General features: G+C 40.8%; 1 protein-coding gene across 1 annotated transcript; it reads right to left on the minus strand.

Moving 5' to 3' along the window:
* Positions 1–7,119: 7,119 nt before the first annotated feature.
* On the minus strand, positions 7,120–16,849 carry nufip2 (nuclear FMR1 interacting protein 2). Its single transcript, XM_072374251.1, has 5 exons — positions 16,599–16,849; positions 13,448–15,142; positions 12,915–12,947; positions 11,746–11,799; positions 7,120–11,591 (listed from the first exon to the last, which is right to left on the minus strand). The coding sequence occupies exons 1-4, from the start codon at positions 16,744–16,746 to the stop codon at positions 11,747–11,749; spliced, it is 1,929 nt and encodes a 642-aa protein (XP_072230352.1). The 5' UTR covers positions 16,747–16,849; the 3' UTR covers positions 7,120–11,591; position 11,746.
* Positions 16,850–18,447: the final 1,598 nt, after the last annotated feature.

The following is an 18,447-nucleotide window of genomic DNA, read 5'->3' on the forward strand; positions in this document are numbered from 1 at the left end:
AAAAAAGAAAAGATAATCTCAAAAAATCAGTTTAGCGGTCGCTGCAAACACTAATGAGAGCGGGAACCCACCGTGCATGAGTAGGAGCAAAGGCGTTTTCATTGGTTAACGTTGCCATGCAGAGGTTTGCAATCAGATATAGGTGATTTGAGTGAAATCTCAAGCAATTTGTCTCAAGATCTGTCTGTGAGAAATCACAGACAGGGTCAAGCTCCAAGTGGTTTTTTTAAGTCATTCGGAAAACTTTTTACCAGCACAGTAATGTAATAACACCTCAGAAGTGTGATGCATATGTTGGAATTAAGTTAAACATAATAGCAACTCTCCTCAGATGGTATTTAGGTAGACCAGTGCAAAGAAACAATTGGATTTACTTACTGTTTAATAGCTGGTGAGGTAATGGTGATACATTACATAGTAAATCCAAGTCATAGCTGCAGCCTTTTGCTTTTTTTTATGTTTTTCTTTGCTTGTATGTGTGTGTACCCCTGTGTTTATACAACACACACTCTTATCAATCTCTGCACAATAACAGAAAACAATTTGCTAATGTTTTGAAAATAGCTTTCCCATCCCCTGCTCCAGCATTGAGAGATGTATGCACAATTTCATAAACACAATCAGGGCGCTGAATGGCGGCACTGATATTCTGAGGGAAAAAAAAAATCTCATTATTGTTCCTGAGCTATGGAAAAGCAGTCAATGGCCCATATCACACAAAATGCCCCCCCTCCTCCCGAGTAACAGCCCACTAGCACACAAAGCTTAATTCCACCTCGCAGCAACACAATATGCAGCAGCTTGTTGACAGAGCATTAGAGATGACCAAATAGAAAGCATGAGCAGGACAGCTACTCTGGCCGCAGTCTTGAGATGAAGATGATGCACAGTCGTTCACATTGTGTGGATCCCACTGCTGGATATGCTGCCTTGTTTTATATCGTCTGAGCTGCAGTGTCTTCATAGCAGATGGACTGAGTCATGTCTTATTTCAGATGTGTAAATCTCAATCTCTTCAGCACAGGGCCAAAGAGACACCTGTGTCACGGTGTCGGTCTTTGTGTTTGACTTTCCAGTCTTTTGTACCATATTCAATCCTCCCCTCACTCATGTGCAACAGTCAAGAAGAGCAGGTGTTAACAGGAAATGATCAGCCAAGAGGGATTTTATGCACAGAGGCCAAGTTACTAACCACTCACCAGACTAGAACTGGTGATATACTCCACTTCTCTGAGGTACAGCTGAGCCCAGTAATATGCACAGCTTCAGTGATAGACAATAACAGTTCCACTACATAACTAGAGCCTTTCAATGAGCTGTGATAAAGGCATGCATGTGTCAAGCCGCTCACACGGCTTTGCATTTTTGCATCTGACTTTTAGAGAGCTCCTTTGCACTGCAGGCACTAAGTATTGTACAGTGCTGTATTTTATTTTTGCCTCCTATCAGAGACAGAAATAATTTAATTTGTGGTTTGTTTGGTTAAATTAATCTTGCCTGTAACAAAAGATAAAAATATTGTCTTCATTTATACTGAATAACACAAAATACAAATACTTTTTAGACACAAATGAAGCCAAATGACAGTAAACAAAAGGAGTAAAACAGCCGTAGTACTAATATGAAAACTAACAGCCCATTTTTGTGAGCAATGAATACTTACTTATACTTCATATAAGTACAATGGGCTGATAAGAGCTCATTTATTCACTTTAAGTAAGAACAGAGCTTTTAGTTTTAACAGAACATTTCTAAATTGTGGTTCTTTTCTTTAAGTTAATTATTTGAGTCCCCCATCCATCAGCAGAATTTTAGCATCATCGGTAGCTCAGAATTCAAATTTGCCCAATATAATGATTTGTAAACTGTAAAGATTGATGTAGCCACTATACATAAAGCCTTAAAGAGCGGTATCACTGATAGCCACGAGGAGTTGTCTCCAAAACATGTGTGGCTCCAACAGACTCCCATTCAAAGAGTGTCAGCTCAGCTTAGCTCCCTCTGATGAGTTCACTTGTGGCCCCTTATAACAAATAACATGCTTTTCTAAATCAGATCCATCACTGATCACTCCAGGCTCCAAGAATGCTAAGATGGTGAAACCAAATGACAAACTTCCGGCTTCAACAGCTGTACGAACCACTGGGTGACGTCATAGTGGATCCATTTTTATGAAACAAGGACTAAGACTATGGCTAAAATAAGCCCTTTCTGCACTTTGCTAATGAGCAACTTTTAGAAAGCAACCAGTTACACTGATCAGATCTGGTGAACACCTGCTAAACATCAAGTAGTTACTCTTTGTGAACATGTTCGCATTCAGATGTTAGCGCGTAATTCAAAGCACTTCTGCACCCACAGACAGGCTCACAGGTCTGCCAGCATGACTGCAGGCTGTTCGTCCTGAAAACAGATGAAGAAATGAGTAAAAGAGCCAATATGTTATCTGCAGTGTCACACTCCGAAGCAGGTGTCACAGGACATCTTTGTTCATGAACGTTTAGCATCCTTTACTCTGTCATGTGATGTCCATCATATGTTTAACTAGCTTAGACTTCACTTATATAAGTTAGCTGTGAGATGCAGCTCTCAAGCAGAATAAAAAGTTTTTATAAAAGATGAACAATAGGAGCCGTGCACTGCTTAACTGTGCACCTGTCTGGTATAATGTGCTTACACAATCTGCTCTGTCCCATTGTTCCCAAACCTTCCTGCATTCTCAGATTCTCAGTGAGGAATCTCAACCTCAGGGTGAGCACAGGATCGGCTGCAAATGTTGGTACCTCAGGCTGACATTTGACGATTTAAGGTTTATACCCATCACCACAGATCGCTGAATGTCAGAGAACGTCTGGTCAGAGCTGATATATTCATCACGGAAAGCAGGAGTCGCTCTCGCCTGATACACTGCATCTGGTTTCTGTCCCCGTCAAGAATGAACTGCAAGTAAGGACTCATCAAAATGTGTGAAGGCTTTCAGCGGGGGAAAAAACGTCTCTTGACCTGCGCAGCTGAGAAATGTCATGCATCACATCGCTGCCGTGGTGACTTACAAGAGCGAAGCGGCAGCAACGGAAGAGGAAGGCCGTGGATTAGTGAACAATTTGTCAGAAATATGAGTCCTGATAATAGATGTACTGTGACACACAGACTGTCAGACTTGGCATCTTCTGCCAGAGAGCAGATCAATGTTAAAATGCTCCTTTCAAGCAGACATTTGTTCTCTACATGAAATCCTTCATACTGCTGTTCAAAAGAGACAACTGATAAACTTGATGTAAACGGTAAAAAGTTTCACATTTCAAACATATTTTATGTGTATCATCTGTTGTGAATTTAAGCTTTTTTAAATGAAAGATGAGTGAGTTTACTTGGCGTGTAACTAACTTGCTAAATATCTTACATTTTAAACAAAGGAAATGACCTATTATTTGACTGTTATTGTAATTCTAGTTATCATCTATGTTATAGAGCATTGTTTTCTCTTATTGTCACTTCTTTTCTTTGCTGAAAGGTCACTCTGTGCTCATCCTCTTTGCAGCTGTCCTGAGGTGAGAAGGCTTCCTGAGCACTGCTGCACTGAGCATCAAGCCCCATGTGGCCTCCATGAAGTACACAGCAATCAAGGTGGAATTGACGGGGGTGGCACTAAACACCGGTTCAGTTGTATTGGTGGCAAAGTGGGAAAATGTGTGTACTCTGGTGTTTTGAAAGCAGGCTTCAGTGTAAATGGCTTCCAGGGTCAACACTGTACTCAAAGAGCTTCTAAATTTGACTCACTGGCAGGAAAGAAAAATACGTAAAAGTTCAGAGTCAGCGGTCTGGAGATGCACTCAGAGTAATACTAGATGTAGACTGCAATCAATGATACGATTGATGACAGATGCACAGATCAAAGTTAAGGCTGTGTGTATAACAATATATACTTCTGCTGAGATACTGCATTTAAAAAACTGTTCTAAAGTTGTTTGTGAATTATTTCCAACACCAAATCTTTGTTGAGCTTTGCTGCGTTTTTTTCATGAAATCAATATCTGACCTTAACCAGCTTTTAAGTTTTGTTGTGACTCAGTGTGTGTGTTAAACTTTCATCCACAAGAGGGAGTCTTTGACCAACAAACAGCATCACAGCTCACAGACGATGATGCAGACGCTCCTAAACCTTTCGATCATCCTGTGGTCAATACGATCACGTGGCATTTACAAATGCTGTGCTTTCTAAACAGAGACCATATGAATATAATGAGCAGGAAAGTATTCTAATCTGACTGAGCTTTTTTTTTTTTAAGGAAATCCTTCCGTTGCCTGGACAACTCAGTGATTTTCTTTAAACCAGCAAAGATCGATCCACCCATCCAGACATTTTCTGGCCTTTTATCCTCTTCAGATTCCCTGAGGCGTAGATCCAATCCCAGTCAGCGTGTTGACGGACACGCCACCAGTTCATCACAGGTATAACAACGATTCACACTGTACCGAGATCACAGCGAGAACATGCAACACCCCCCACAGAAGGTCCCCAACTCAGATTCAGACCAGGAGCAGCTCCTACATCAGATTCCACTCTCTCACAAATGCTTCATTTGTGTCACAATATGTATCCTGGCTTTCAGTTTATATTCAATTGACAAAAACCTGATCAAGTACATCAGTGAACACGCAAATAAAGAAAAAAGTCAAAGTTCTCGGGGTGAAGACAGGAGGGAGAGGTGGGAGTGTCACGTGTCCTTCATCTGAATCTCCGGATGGATCCGCGGCTTCTCTTTGGTCAGCAGTATTTCCTCCGTCTCCTCACCGAACCAGGAATTTGAAACAGTTATATCCAAGTTAAGATGAGAAAAGCAGAGTTTTTTCAAAGTTTTCTGCAGTTTCAGGTGAGTTAGATTAAGGTTGATAAAGCCGACGGTTGTGGTCTCCTAAAATGTGGAGTGTCACCATAGGCCTATTGTACTTTACTGTAAATCCAGAGTCAAATAGTTATGAAATAGTCTGTTGTAACATTTATAAAGTCCCACGATAAGTTTATTTTTTTTCCTGCTGCCCTATCGAGAGCTTTTGTTCATTTAATTTCTGAATAATCTGATGGAATAATAATCTGAGGAAATGCGTCATTTTCAGCGGGGGCATCCTTTTAGAATTAAGGGATCCTGCACAGTACTGTACCTATGTTTCACATCGTAGAAGAGAAAACAGTCACACTACGGAGAAATACTTCCTGAAAATGTTTACTTTGTCATCCCTTGTTCTTGAGGCTTTGCTTTCATTGTATTCACGTACTGTAGAAGAAGAAGAAGAAGCCATTCTGTTATTTTAATGTCCTTCTCACTTGGTCTCATCTCACCCACTGTCCATACAGGACAGAGTGAAACTAAGTGAGATAAAGGAGCATTGTAGATTTGTTTGGGTTAAATGGGTAAATGTGAGTTATTTCAGATATTACAGGTGATGTCGAATGTTTCCACAGACTCATTATGGACATGAAAGTCATGGCAGCACTTTGTTTTAATGGGAAAAAGCTGAATTTACTGTGGGTTTTAAAGCATTTTTTAAATAAACTAACATTTTGTCCAGTGTTGCATCTTGAACAGATGCTTTTGGCTTTCAACAAGTTTCTGATAGAGTTTTGTTGAGCTATTTGACAGGATTTTGAAAATGCTATTGCAGAGGTTTTACTTTTGGCTGTTTTATCGGTTCTACAACCAGCTTCAGTTTGTGAGAGACCAGTTTTCTGATGATTTGAGGTTATGATGAGGAGCTTTAAAGCAATCGAAGATAATTGAACTTGAAGGTGGGTTTTTAGAGATTGTTTTATTTAACAGATTTTTAGTTTTTTAGTCTTTCTTTCTTTATTAGTAGATGCTTGGAAAATATTTTGCCAACCAAATTAAATATGAGTTGAGCTGTGCAGCTTCTGCTCATTTAGTCAACTTTTGCAGTGACTTAATGTGAGTTCATCCCACATCCACAAGGGGGAGTCTTTGACTAAGAGTCAGCACTTCGACTCACTGATGATGATACAGCAGCTCCTCAGGACCTTTTGATCAACCTGCCCAAGTGTAGCTTCCTCTGATACCGACTGTGAAAACTCTGAGCTGACATATGCTGAAAAACAGATATAAGATATGCCCTCTGACTCTTTTGTTGGCTTTGATGCTGTTCTGGATAAATTATCTGCTCATCTTTCTGTTCTATCTCTTTCTCAAGAGCAGAAAGCTGGAGCTGAAGACAGGGGACCCCTTTCTTTTTCCTCCGTTCCTTCCACCTGTACCTGTATTTCACTGTAATAGTTTTTTTCACATAAACACATTTCAGAGACACCAAAAGCAGGTAAACTTTTACCAGAGAATATAAAACATAAGAACAAGAGGCTGGCAATTAATCTGAGACGCTTTGCTCTGAAACTACTTTAGTTTCATGCCCAAAGTTAAAGTTTTTCATTTCTTTCTGTTATCTCACACACAACACATGCTCAGTGTTTGCTATTTGAAACGTGCATTTCAATAACGTAACGAAAGGCATGTTCCACCGTCTGTGATGTAAAATCCAGATGTGGCTGCTCAACAAGCTGTCATTTTAATCAGTTCACGCCACAAAACTGTTCTTTTATTTCAGGACACGCAAGTGAGAAACAGAAGCTCTGTAAAAGATGGAGAAAAAAACATGAACTGTGAGTATTTTGTCGTTTTAAACTAATAGAAGTTTGATTTTAAACTTTGATGTTAGTAATGTGCAGGAGAACTGGTTGAATATGTTCAAGAGCTGGATGTTACCTCCAACTCGGAGTGTTCGGTTAGTGGTTCGTTTGTCCTGATATCTGCTGGAACTCTCCATTGATTTTCAGTCACTTAAATCTTTCTGTATTCTTACTTTCTTTCCTATCGTGTATAATTATCTAACAGTGATCCTATACCTGCACTGACTGGATATTAGTTCATTTAAATCTCTACACCCAGATCTATGCATTAAATTTAGGTCTGTTTGTAAAAACTAATGCAATTACAATAATGACCAAGGGCTCGAATTATGAATCAAGTGTTAATAGCTGTAGACAGATGCTGTGGTTCATTAAAACAAATAAAATAGTGTATTGTGCCGTTTGCATTCAAAAACAAAACCACATTCTTCATGAAAATTTGACATTTTAATGGAAACTAAAACAGTGAACACTGGAGTCTTTTCTTTTTTTTTATTGACTATTACATTGTTTGGAATTTGAGGGTTATTATCATGCTTTAAAAAAAAAAAAAGAACATTGTAATGTGACACTTTTGTTAAATTCAACACAAAGAAATTAAATAAAATCAGACTGCTCACTTAACTCAACTTAAATGCCAACCTTTAAGACGTTTGAAAAAGAAATGCTATTGCCTCATATTTTAGGGGGCACAAGAAATATGTGGGTGTGTGTTTGGGGGGGGGGGGGGGTAAGAGATAAGAGGAGGAGCAAACAAACAAAAAGAAGCATCATCGAGCACAACGGCATCAGAGATGACGCACAGAAACGAAGCAAAAAGAGATGATTCGCCAATGAATTCTCATATGACTGAATCCTCCGTTTTTATTTTTTGCACCTCTCAGGTGAATAAAAACAAAAGCCCCCCCCCCCAAAAAAAAATTAACCATTTCTATGAAAGACAACGACAGCGTAAAGGAGTGACAGTTTTCTAGGTGGAGCACAAACACCAAGTCCAGCATTTCCCATTACAGATGACTGATAACTGGATGAAGAAGCAGCACTTTCGGTATTTGTTTAACCTTTTTTTTTTTTTCTTTTAAATTTCAACTCCTACACAGTATAACAATACGCTCAAAGTGACATTCAGCTGCTACAGAAGTGACTTCTCCTAAAAAAAAAAAAAAAACTCCTCTGAACTCGGCAGGATGTCAGGAAGCTGGTTATGACATCATCAAGAATGCCCCTCCCCCCTCCGTCTGAGTGTTTGCCCTTCAGTAGCTGAATATCTGAGTAGTGTACCTTTGGCGAAAGCAGATCCAGAGTTGTTGAACTGCACGTTAATACCTCAGTCTCCCTTACAACATGATCAACAACACCACAAATAAAAATATATTAAGAGGAACTCTAGACGCAATTATTTCAATGCTCATCACTCCGTCACAACTATCTGAAGAAATGCATTAAAATAATCTGTATAAAATCTGCTGGAAAAAGTTAAATCAAATATATTAACATTGGTGCTATTAGGAGGAGGGATGGGGGGGGGGGGGCGCGGAGAAATGGGCCTACATCAGCCTCAATCAACAACTAAAATATCTAAAGTTCAAAAATGAGACATCTTAATTCTCTTATTATTTTCTTTATCATTTATTCATTTTAGTCTCAACCTACTTGTGCATCTATGGATAAATTAGGTTATAACACAAAAACAACTTTAAAACATGTTAACATATCAGCTTGTTAAATGTGTTCAAATTAATTATGTGCTACTTCAGACATTAACGTTGACGATGGACTGGTACGAGTATACACCAGCAAACGGTTCGTCTGTCCCCATTCAGAGTGATTTTTTGGCTTTAGGTCGCACAATTTATGAACAGAAGCCAAGAAAAGTCCACCTATAACACCTATAAAACACATAAGATCCTCATTGCTTTCAGCTGCGTCCACATTGGTTAAAAAGGAAGAAAATCAGGGGTTAGCCGTGAGAACATTTAAACAGCGTTGATCAAAGAAAAGAACGAAAATGGCACGGATATATGCTGGAAGCAGATTTTTAAACAATCAAAATTGCTGTAAAGGTTGGTTTTTTCTCTCCCCTCACACAGGCACCTGAAGATGAAACAAAACAAAGCAAAAAGGGGGGGGGGGTCAAAATATATGAGGAACTTGCATATAAGAGGAAGAACTTGCTATGCACACACACACCCAACAAACAACATGCCACTCACAACCTGGAAGCCTGCATCAGCATCCTTGAGGTGATTGCACATCCTGAGGAAATACAAACTCCACCTGATCAGGCTTTTCTGACCCCCGATCATTGATTAAACCATCTGCTTAGCTTCAACAACCCGTTTTTGGTTTGCAGGCTACGACGCTCGATCACCGCTCGGTCTCAATAAACGCGTGTTCAGCATAGCGTCGTTGGATTAAGTGCTTTGAAGGTGGGAGGAGACTCTTGGATTTCCCTGTTCCAGGACCATCCTCTTTAAAAAAAAAAAAAAGAAAAGAAAGGAAGATAGATAGATAGAAAAAGGTTTTCATTGTAAGACTACAGTAACATCACACGTTTCAATCACCCTGCAGAGGATTCTCTGTCCACTTAAATCACTTCCAGCCTGGACAATTTGTCTATTATTACGTGCAATCAGACAAAATTAAATTGGGATTTTTGCCAGAATTAAGATCAACTTCCAAAAGAATAAATGTATTTTTGCTGTCCGACTGAACAATTCTGCTCGCTTTCTTTCTCCTGGACTGGATTTGGTTCAACGGTTCTCATTCAGGAGGCAGCGTCTGGTGCTGAAGTGTACAGAAGACCAACCCGAGGCGGTTCAACGAGCAGCGGCGCCGTTCAGATACGGGACAGAGAAAAGAGAAGCGGCTGCGGCTACAGCGTTCCTTTTCAGCCCGTTTGAAACACAGTGGTTAAATAGTGTACTCGAGAGCCCGGATTACAGCTGCGCTAAGCACTCCCAAATCAAGGTGTTTGACTATAAAGACGTAAAGAGAGGAAAGAGACAAGCAAAGAAGCAAAGATCGCAGCGATGCGTCTCCTCGACGGGAAAAAAAGAAATAAAAACAAACCAAAAATGGTGACTGACGGTTTCCCTCAAAAAAGCCATTCCTTGGTGCGTTGTCATGACAACATGAGACTCTACGTAGTATTACTCCAATTCGGCTTTTTTTGTTTTTCCCCAATACGAGAGAACATTACATGGAGGGCCGTTTGGCAAAAGAAACAATGTGGAACATAGTCATGGCTTTATCAACACTACCTGAGTTACATGTAATAATTCTGTATTTAGCAACTTTTTTTTCCTCTTTTCTGAAAAGTAACAGCCCAGAGCCATTCTTTCAAGGAGTATTTCTAGTCAGTACATATAGATCTCTCTAGTATTTAGGATAAAGGTAATTTGTTTACATAAAGTGCTATTAATCCACACATGAACCAAATCATATCTTCTAGAGAAAAGCTCTTCTGCGATGCTGAATAAACCAATCCTGACTTGGAGATTAAAGTGATGTCACACTTGACCAGTTTAGCAAATTTGGGCTCCCTTGACTTCCTCGATTCAGTTAGAACGTTTCAACACGAGCTCTGTTACGCAAAAAAAAAGAATAAAAATGCACCATTAACATCTTTTAACATACTGAACTGCGGGCTACACCAGCATTTTGGGTGGTGATTTTGTAGCTCAACCCATCTTATACATGGCGTTATTGCACACTGGTTTGCAAACGTATAATTTTATCCACAGTAAAACATTATAGTATAACTCATCTTCACATTTCAATAAAGTTTGACAAAGTGGCTAGCTGGGGAACATAGATTAGTATTGCAATTGTTGTGTTTGTGTGGCGATGAAGAGTGACCTCCGACCCATCCATTTCCACCAGTAAACATGCAAAAAAAACAAAACAACAAAAAAACGATGCCTTAAGGCAGAAAAACGCTGATTTAAAAAAAAAAAAAAAAAAAAAAAGATATATGAAAATCAAAGGTTGTAAAATGCAGTACAAGAGGAATTTAACAAAAAAAAAAAACAAGCAAGCTAAATTATGTATAGAGATATCCTGAGCGTGCACAAACTGCAGAATATCTTATTGGAAGTAATGTCTGTTTAACAGTTCGTCACCCAGCTGACGCCCAAACTTGGATTTCACATGAATCAGAAGGTCTGTGAACCTGAATTTAAGAACAGTCTTTGATAACAGAATGACCATATGCATGAAATGTATGAAACGCTTAAGGATAAAAAACAAAAAGTTCTGAATTTAACCCGAATTTAAAATCTTCAGCACAGCTAATAAAGAATGGACATGAAGGGGTGCAGCTTTCCTTCAGCTTGTGCTCCGGGGCATTCAGCAACCAAAATAACACTTGTCAGGTCAGCTGGAACAGCAATAAACAACTGTTACATACACATATAACCATCATTTTTGGGCTTTGGGATTCCCTAACAGATTTAAGACAAGGTTCTTCCTCTCTGGATGGGGCCTCACTTACCAACTCCCACTTCAACTTTAACAGGATTCAAAAACTCTTAAGAGCTCCTTCTTCCATCGGCGATGAATTCAAGCTCGCACACAGATGTGTATGTATAACATCTAACATATCTACAATGAACTCATTTGAATGCGTGAAGGAAAGAAAACAAAAACAGAAAAACGACTGAGGCATCCCAGACTGACGGCTGACGCAGTTCAACAGGATAAAGGCTTTGGGAGGTGCAGTCCAACACACCTTCCTTTGTTGAACTCCCGAACATTATCCCTTAAGAGCCATAAGACAAACGACGACCACAGCTCAACGTCGCATGAGTCCATTCATCATGTTAGAGAGGCACCGATCAACTTCTTCAATGTCCATCCAGAGTGTGTGTGTTTGTCCGATGCCCCGACCAAAAGTCTTATTACACCCGAGATTCCAAGGAAAAGAAATCATGCTTAACTATCAGTGTTTTCACAGTTGTCACTTTATCTATCCGACAAGATTTGTTTTTTCCAAGGTAGATAACTGCAGCACCCAGAAGAAAAGAGGGTAAGTACTGTAGACGATCTACCTCACTGATCAGGTCCGTCCTTGGTCTCGTCGTAAATCACTACTCTTTTGGGATCTATAGCGGAGGGAGGAGAGAGAAGAGTTAGATTACTCAACAATACCGAGGGCACGTGGCTGCATTACCACAACACACAGCTGCAGACTATGGTGAACAACAGTCTAAAAGCTTTAAAAAAGTAGCCTCAAACATCAGTGAGCTTGTTTCAACAGGCAGCCGTAGCGGAGGATCGTGCACCAGCACATTTTAACAGCTTCTCTGAGGAGAACAATGACTTGCAAAAGACAAATGTGGCCCTTTTGTGATTTTATCAGTTACAGTTATGCAGTGCTTGACATCTGTCTTCCAGAGCAGTGCGCCCCCCCCCCCACTTGCATCCATTACGAGCAGTACACAGACTAGAAGAATGACCCTCGATAACGGCACCTTTGGCCAGCTTAAAGTTACGCTTTCAGCCTGCAGTCGAGTGCACGACTTTCGCCACACGTATGAGGCTGAAAATGTACTCCGAAGCTCCTCTTTAGCTCTTCCCAACTGGACAATTAGTGACACGAGGAGTCCGTTATTGTACTTTAAGTCATTTTTAGGGGAAAACCAATTGCAAGTTGAACGCCAACTGCTCCATTTCACGCTCAATGAGATTTCTACAGAAAATGTGAGCGGGAGCAGGCGTGCGCACAGCTTCATCCACGTGGATTTACCTCTGCGCGCACTTTCAGATGTTGTGACTACACCCTCGTTCAATATGAAAGCTACGCCGCTTTTCTTTTCTTACACGAGGCCCCAAATCCTCAGGTAGGGCACCGCTGCTCGTGGGGCCACGTCAGAGGCATCAATGACTCTTAGTAATAATTATCAAGGCACAACTCTGGATCTTTTTAAACAAGTCGCTGTTTTTTTAGGGCTTAAAAAGGGAAAAAACATTGATGGAAACGAGGGAAAATATAAATTAATCTTAAAGGAACCCAGTCTGGATCCTCTGCGTTGTCATGCCGACCACGTGCATCACATTCAGGTTCAGCACTAAAATGGAAACATGCTCATTTCTAAACAAAGCTTTAGCTTCAGGCATAGTCTCTCAACATAATGAACATCTTCTTTTTAATTGTCATTAGGTGCCCTGAATCAACTTTCTGTTGATTAAAAAAAAGCAAGATTAAAATATAATTTACCTTGTTTTTGCAAGTTGAAAATGAATTCCATTTCTGTTAAGACAAAAACACATTATTTCAGCATCATTAGGTGGTCGTGAGGAACATTCAAAGATAATCTCATTAACATACATCGAGATAAAATAAGAGCTCTCACATAAACAATAATACTGAGAATTTCTATGAAACAATCCTGTTTTTATGCCAATGCATCTACATATTAGTTTTAATCATGAATGGCAAGAATCACCATCTCTGCTCTGAATTTAAATTGTTAGAGTTTAAAACATGAAATGCTTTTATTGAGGAGGTTCGAAGCGACGCACCGTCGTTCGGAGACAAATTCATATTGTTTTCCCAAATCGTTTTTAATTTGGGAGGGAATAATGGAGTAAGATGGAAAGACAAGAGTGAACCTTTAGATTAAAGTGGCAGCTCACAGGAAGTCTTCTGGAGCATTAAAATACAGTTGGTGGGACACAACCACCACATTGAAATAAAAACTACAACTCAACGGTGCACTAAACGAACTCGACAGAAGCAGACAAAGTTACCTTTAGTGTGATAGGTGACAGCAGCTTTAATGTCCAAGGGCCCCCAGCTACACCTCCTGCCAATGTCTTTAGAGGGGGCCTGTTCTTTAGAAGCGCCAAAAAATAGTGTGGCTGGCTGGCCCTGTGCAGGCTTAGCACCGTTGTCTCTACTGGGGGCGGACACAGAAGAACCTCCATCCTTGGTCTCAACTTTAGTCTTTTCCTGGCCGCATGGCTGCAACTTGGTCTCCTCCTCACTGATCACACAAGCAGGAGAACAAGCATTTGACACTTTGCAAGGGGCACAAGTCCTTTTTTCTGGGTCTTGAGACAAAGTGCCAGGTTCTAAGAATGATGGGCTCACATCAAAGCAGGGCTGAGCAACCTTGCCTGCAACAGTCTGACTCTCGCTTTGAGAAGTCGTAGAACTCTGGTCCTCTGCAGACACCTGCCCATTTCCTCCTTCGAGCCCCAAGTTCGGTTCATTGATGAAGGAGAGCCCCCACTGATTCTGGAAGATGTCTCCCAGGGCTTTCTGATTTGTCTGAGCGGCCGGTGGGTCAAGGTGACGAGCGCTAGGGAGCACAGGTTGCATATTTAAAGGGTAGATTAAAAGAGTACACTTTCTAAGCTCGTATGCCTCTCCATCTACAGGACTTGTTGTAGAGCTACAGTTACTTTCCAAAGAAGATGCTACATTCTCGCCACTTGGGACTGATGGGACTGATTGAATACTACTAGCAGCAGGAGCAAAGAAGGTACCCACAGATGGGCAGCCGTTTCCATTTCCAGAAACAGGACCATTAGTAAAGCTAGCTGAGGTGATAGTTTTCATAGCAGACATCGGAACCTGTGACAGTCTCACAGGAGGAGGCACTGCCTCTGCTCCGCCTTGAGCTACTTTATTGAGGTTCTCTTTAACTTTACTTGCATAACTGATCTTGGGAACAATTTTAGCACTGCTATTGTCCACAGGAAATACTGGAGGGGGCTTGAACAAAGTCCACGAGTCCTCTTTTGAAGGTGAGGAAAGCTTGCCTTTGTGTCTTTCCTCTGATTTTTTACCAAAGGTGCCAGCTGTTTTGCCATCGGAGTTTTTCCTCTGAGATTCACCCATTGAAGCCTCTGACATGACAGCAGCGCGTTTAGCTGCTGACTGAGCTTCGACTTTATGAGTGGATCTGTAGCCGTCAGGTCTGGTGGTCATTCCTTTCTCAGTTGTCTCAAGATTCAAAGCCCCGAGTTCTTGTGTAGTGTTTCCAGGCTGTAGGTCTTTCTCCTTTTCTTTTGTCACATTATCAGTGTTCTTAGCATTATTACATCTGGTCTTACGTTTCTTCGGAGTCGTATATCCACCTTCAGAGCCGCTGCCATCATTGTCTTTGCTAGAATAGCCATTTGTAATTAAGCCACAGTTTACAATGCCATTCTGAAGCAACGCAGAGTCTTTCTTATCCAAAGGCTGGACCTCATGATGACTCAAATCCAGGGCCTTTTCCTTGTCATTTTTAAGGTCCATATTCTTCTTGTGGTCCGATCCTTTGCTGCTCACTTTTGGAACAGGCGTGTACAGCTTCTGCGTTCCCTTCTGCTTCACATTTGCATTACTTAAGTGTCTGTTACCATTGCTGCTGGAGGGAAGCGACACCCCAACAGTATCAGACAGGTGTGGATGCCTGTCCCCCTCCTCGTCACTGATGTTTACTTTTTTATTGCCTGAAAGGGGAAACAAAATCAGTTCATGTTGAAATTACAGAACACATCAGCCACCTTTCACCAAGCAGAAAACTATCCAAAAGAGTAGAAATTTCACACAAAGGCAGCATTAATTCATTCAACATTTCCAAACTCACTTAAAGTTACATATCTGCATGAGTCTTATGCAAAAACCATCAGCTATGGATATAAACCAAACCCTACCCTTTAAAATGGTGTTTGACAATGAGCCATTTACTTAGATAATTGGAAAGTGCTGCATGAAACATCTACAATGAGCCAAATGCTGACTACATGTCAAAAAATAGGTGCGTGCAATATACATCAGGCTGTTAACCGCATGCAGGGTCCAATCTGAAGTTCAACAACAATTGTTGCGATGTGTGACACCCGTGGCCACATTTCTAAAACAAATATAGCTTGCAATGAGCCATGACTAGGCCTTGGAATTGCTCGGGACCATGGGAACTGCTGTGTCAACGTGGGACTTCCCACTTCATGGTGCTCCTCCACCCTGATGTTTGTGGGCACAACACACGAAATTCTGCATACAGCCCCGCCTCTCTGGAAAGGAGACGATTTCTTGCTTTTTTAAAGTAAACATAAGGGCTGAAGTTGGTGTCAACCAGCGTACAGTCACTGCTCATAGTATCTATTCATCTGAAGCCAGAAAGATCAAGTCGAGACGCTGCGTGGCTTCACGTTAACCATGCAACAACAAGCAGCGGGCCTGTCAGAAGGCTAACGTTAGCTAATGTCAACTAACCAGGAGCTCGCTTGACATGAACACATCATGGTACCAGTCGCTGTATTAGTCATTTCTACCATATAGCTGCAACTTAAGACCGCGAAAAACCGATAATGGCATGCCAAGACGGTTAGACATCTTAGTTGTACGTGATTTCCAAAGTAGCCGGGGAAAAGTGTAGCATTAGCTCGCAGTTATATTCTAACATGGCCGACAGGAAACGGCAGCACAGAACATTCCAGTGGAGCCGGCTCGGTTTCCTTAACTGGACACAGGCATGCTGAAATGAAACGGATATAGCTTTGACTGTTGAGGGAGATTAGCCATGCAATTGCACCATTTAGTGCCTTGATAACACACAATGACCCGAGGGGAGGTTTTTTTAAGCGATTAAGCATAGGAAAACTGGGTGGTGAAACCGGCGCACAAGGTCAATCTCCGATATGTCAACCCACCAACACCATCGACAACTGTCACGCAACGTCAGCTAACATGAAGTTTATTTTCTGGTATAACAGTGGCTAAATATCAGTCTACTCAACTGCTGCAACGTTTCTGATATTATTCAGGGCAACAGCTAACAGATAGCTAGCAGGCTACGCACTCAATAGCGATGTACTTCACGTTAGTTAGCAAAAGCTAGTCGGCTCATTGACATTAGCTGACCAAAGCTAGCAAGCATTAGCTAACTTTTCCGGATGGCCCAACCTGTTTTCTTCGTCTGCGTTTCCTGATGCTGGCACTGGAAGTGGCTCTGATCATTTTTTAGATGAGTTGCGTGTTGAAAAGAGTGTCTGTCTTCCCCGTGGTGGTGATATTGCCTGTCTTGTGCCCGATCTTTGGGCTGTTCCTCCATTGAAATGAAGAATGTCGGACTTGTTCAGCCAGTGCGTTAGCTCCCTCTAGCACGGGACAGTCCAATCACCACCAGAGTAAAACGGAAGCTATTTGAAGCCTCTGTAAACGTCAGCAGTAAATGTCTAAAAATGGCACTGTTTTGGGTGGTCACCGTCACTAAAATCCATGTTTAGAGTATGTGCAGAGTTATGCTGGAGACTACTTTTGCAAGAGCTTTTATGTTTATGCTGATGTTAACTTTGACCTTGCATGCTTGAATAACTAGAAGGTTTATTTTTTTTAAAATCCTTTTTTTTCAGGGTGGGAAATAACGGGGTGGGGTTCGTGCATGAGCCAAAATCATATGACCCGAGGCGCTGCCACGTCTCCAGCCAGTGGACACACTTTGTTGGAGGGTCAAACCAGCACCAACCCCTCTCCCAAAATGAAAACTTAACATTCAGATACCTGTTTGTAAGGGTTTTAATAATGTATGATGCTCTTGTTGTTGTTTTACGCATAGGTGCGCGTGAATGTCCTCGCATCTTCCACCAAATGTAATGCTTATTTTAGTAGTAGTAGTTGTAGTTTGGACCACCCACATGTCAGACTGCTTTAAAATACATATGTCTTACTGAATGAAAGCCAAAGAGTTTAAACATAGCAGTATGCCTGTTAAAAGCCACAATTAGAAACATGTAAAAACATCAGCTTTTAATACACTTTTAAATGTGGTGCAAACGTTGATTAAATTCAAGAAAAAGAGTCATGTGATTTTTCACTTGCACACGAATATGAATACCAAATATAGTATATAAATGTACTCATTTTGACATTTACATGTCTCAAACGTTACTGTTTCAGACTCAGAAAAATGCTAAATATCTTCTGCTGTGTCAAATCTGGGATGCACATTTCTCACATTAAAACATAAGCTTGCAAAAAGCGCCCTCTTGTGGCTACAAGTTCAAAGTCAGATTTCACAGTTAGGAGGCTAAACGAGACAGTCAAAAAAAAAGGTGACACATAATGCAAGCTAATTTACTAAATCTCTCTCTCCTTTAGGCTGAGTGCTTGGATACAGATGAAAACTTACAGCTATGTGAAATAAAATTAGATACCTGTTGTATTTTCAAAAATAACATTTGCCAGCATCCATAAGCTGTAAAAGTTCAGTATCAGGTGTTGTTTGATCGCCCCCTCTTTAGAAAAATAGGCCACTCTTGCTCCATACACACTAATATTGCTGATGTATGCAGCCCTTCGCCTCCTTTAGCATATACACGTGAGAGCTGCTTCTTAACTGAAATATTTATACAACTGCTTCATTTAATGACTTATGAAGATTTATTTTTAAAATGAGAGGTTTCTAGCGAAAGAGTACTCTCTAGGTATTTGCGGACCGATATACTGGTCCCACAGTAAAGGAAAGAAAGAAAAAATGCCGGTTGGCACTAAGCAAAGTCATGATGAGCTCATCCCTGGACAGGAGAATTATTAGAGGTTCAGTGCTGCTGTAATAATTGTGGCTTTGGTGTTGGTATCTGCATTTTTAGACATATTTTCTCAGGTGAAATATCAAGGTTTGAATGAACAGATCTTTGTAACGCTGCACTTCTGCTGAAGAGAGGTTTCATTAGGGTTCATTTTCTATTTATAATAAAACCATCTCTTTATCTGAGATGGACCAACAAACAGTTCAATACACAGATTCTGTTTA

This window comes from Leuresthes tenuis, unplaced genomic scaffold (genome assembly GCF_036924035.1).
Source record: "Leuresthes tenuis unplaced genomic scaffold, fLeuTen1.0.hap1 SCAF_21, whole genome shotgun sequence".
Classification (NCBI taxonomy): domain Eukaryota; kingdom Metazoa; phylum Chordata; class Actinopteri; order Atheriniformes; family Atherinopsidae; genus Leuresthes; species Leuresthes tenuis.

Excerpts from the sequence above, each read along its gene's own strand:
- nufip2 (XM_072374251.1), bottom strand. The coding sequence starts at position 16,746 with ATGGAGGAACAGCCCAAAGATCGGGCACAAGACAGGCAATATCACCAC. Across the intron at positions 12,948-13,447 it reads TGTCACCTATCACACTAAAG|AAATGGAATTCATTTTCAAC; the intron begins GTAACTTTGTCT and ends TTGTCTTAACAG. Across the intron at positions 11,800-12,914 it reads TTTCAACTTGCAAAAACAAG|ATCCCAAAAGAGTAGTGATT; the intron begins GTAAATTATATT and ends CCTCCGCTATAG.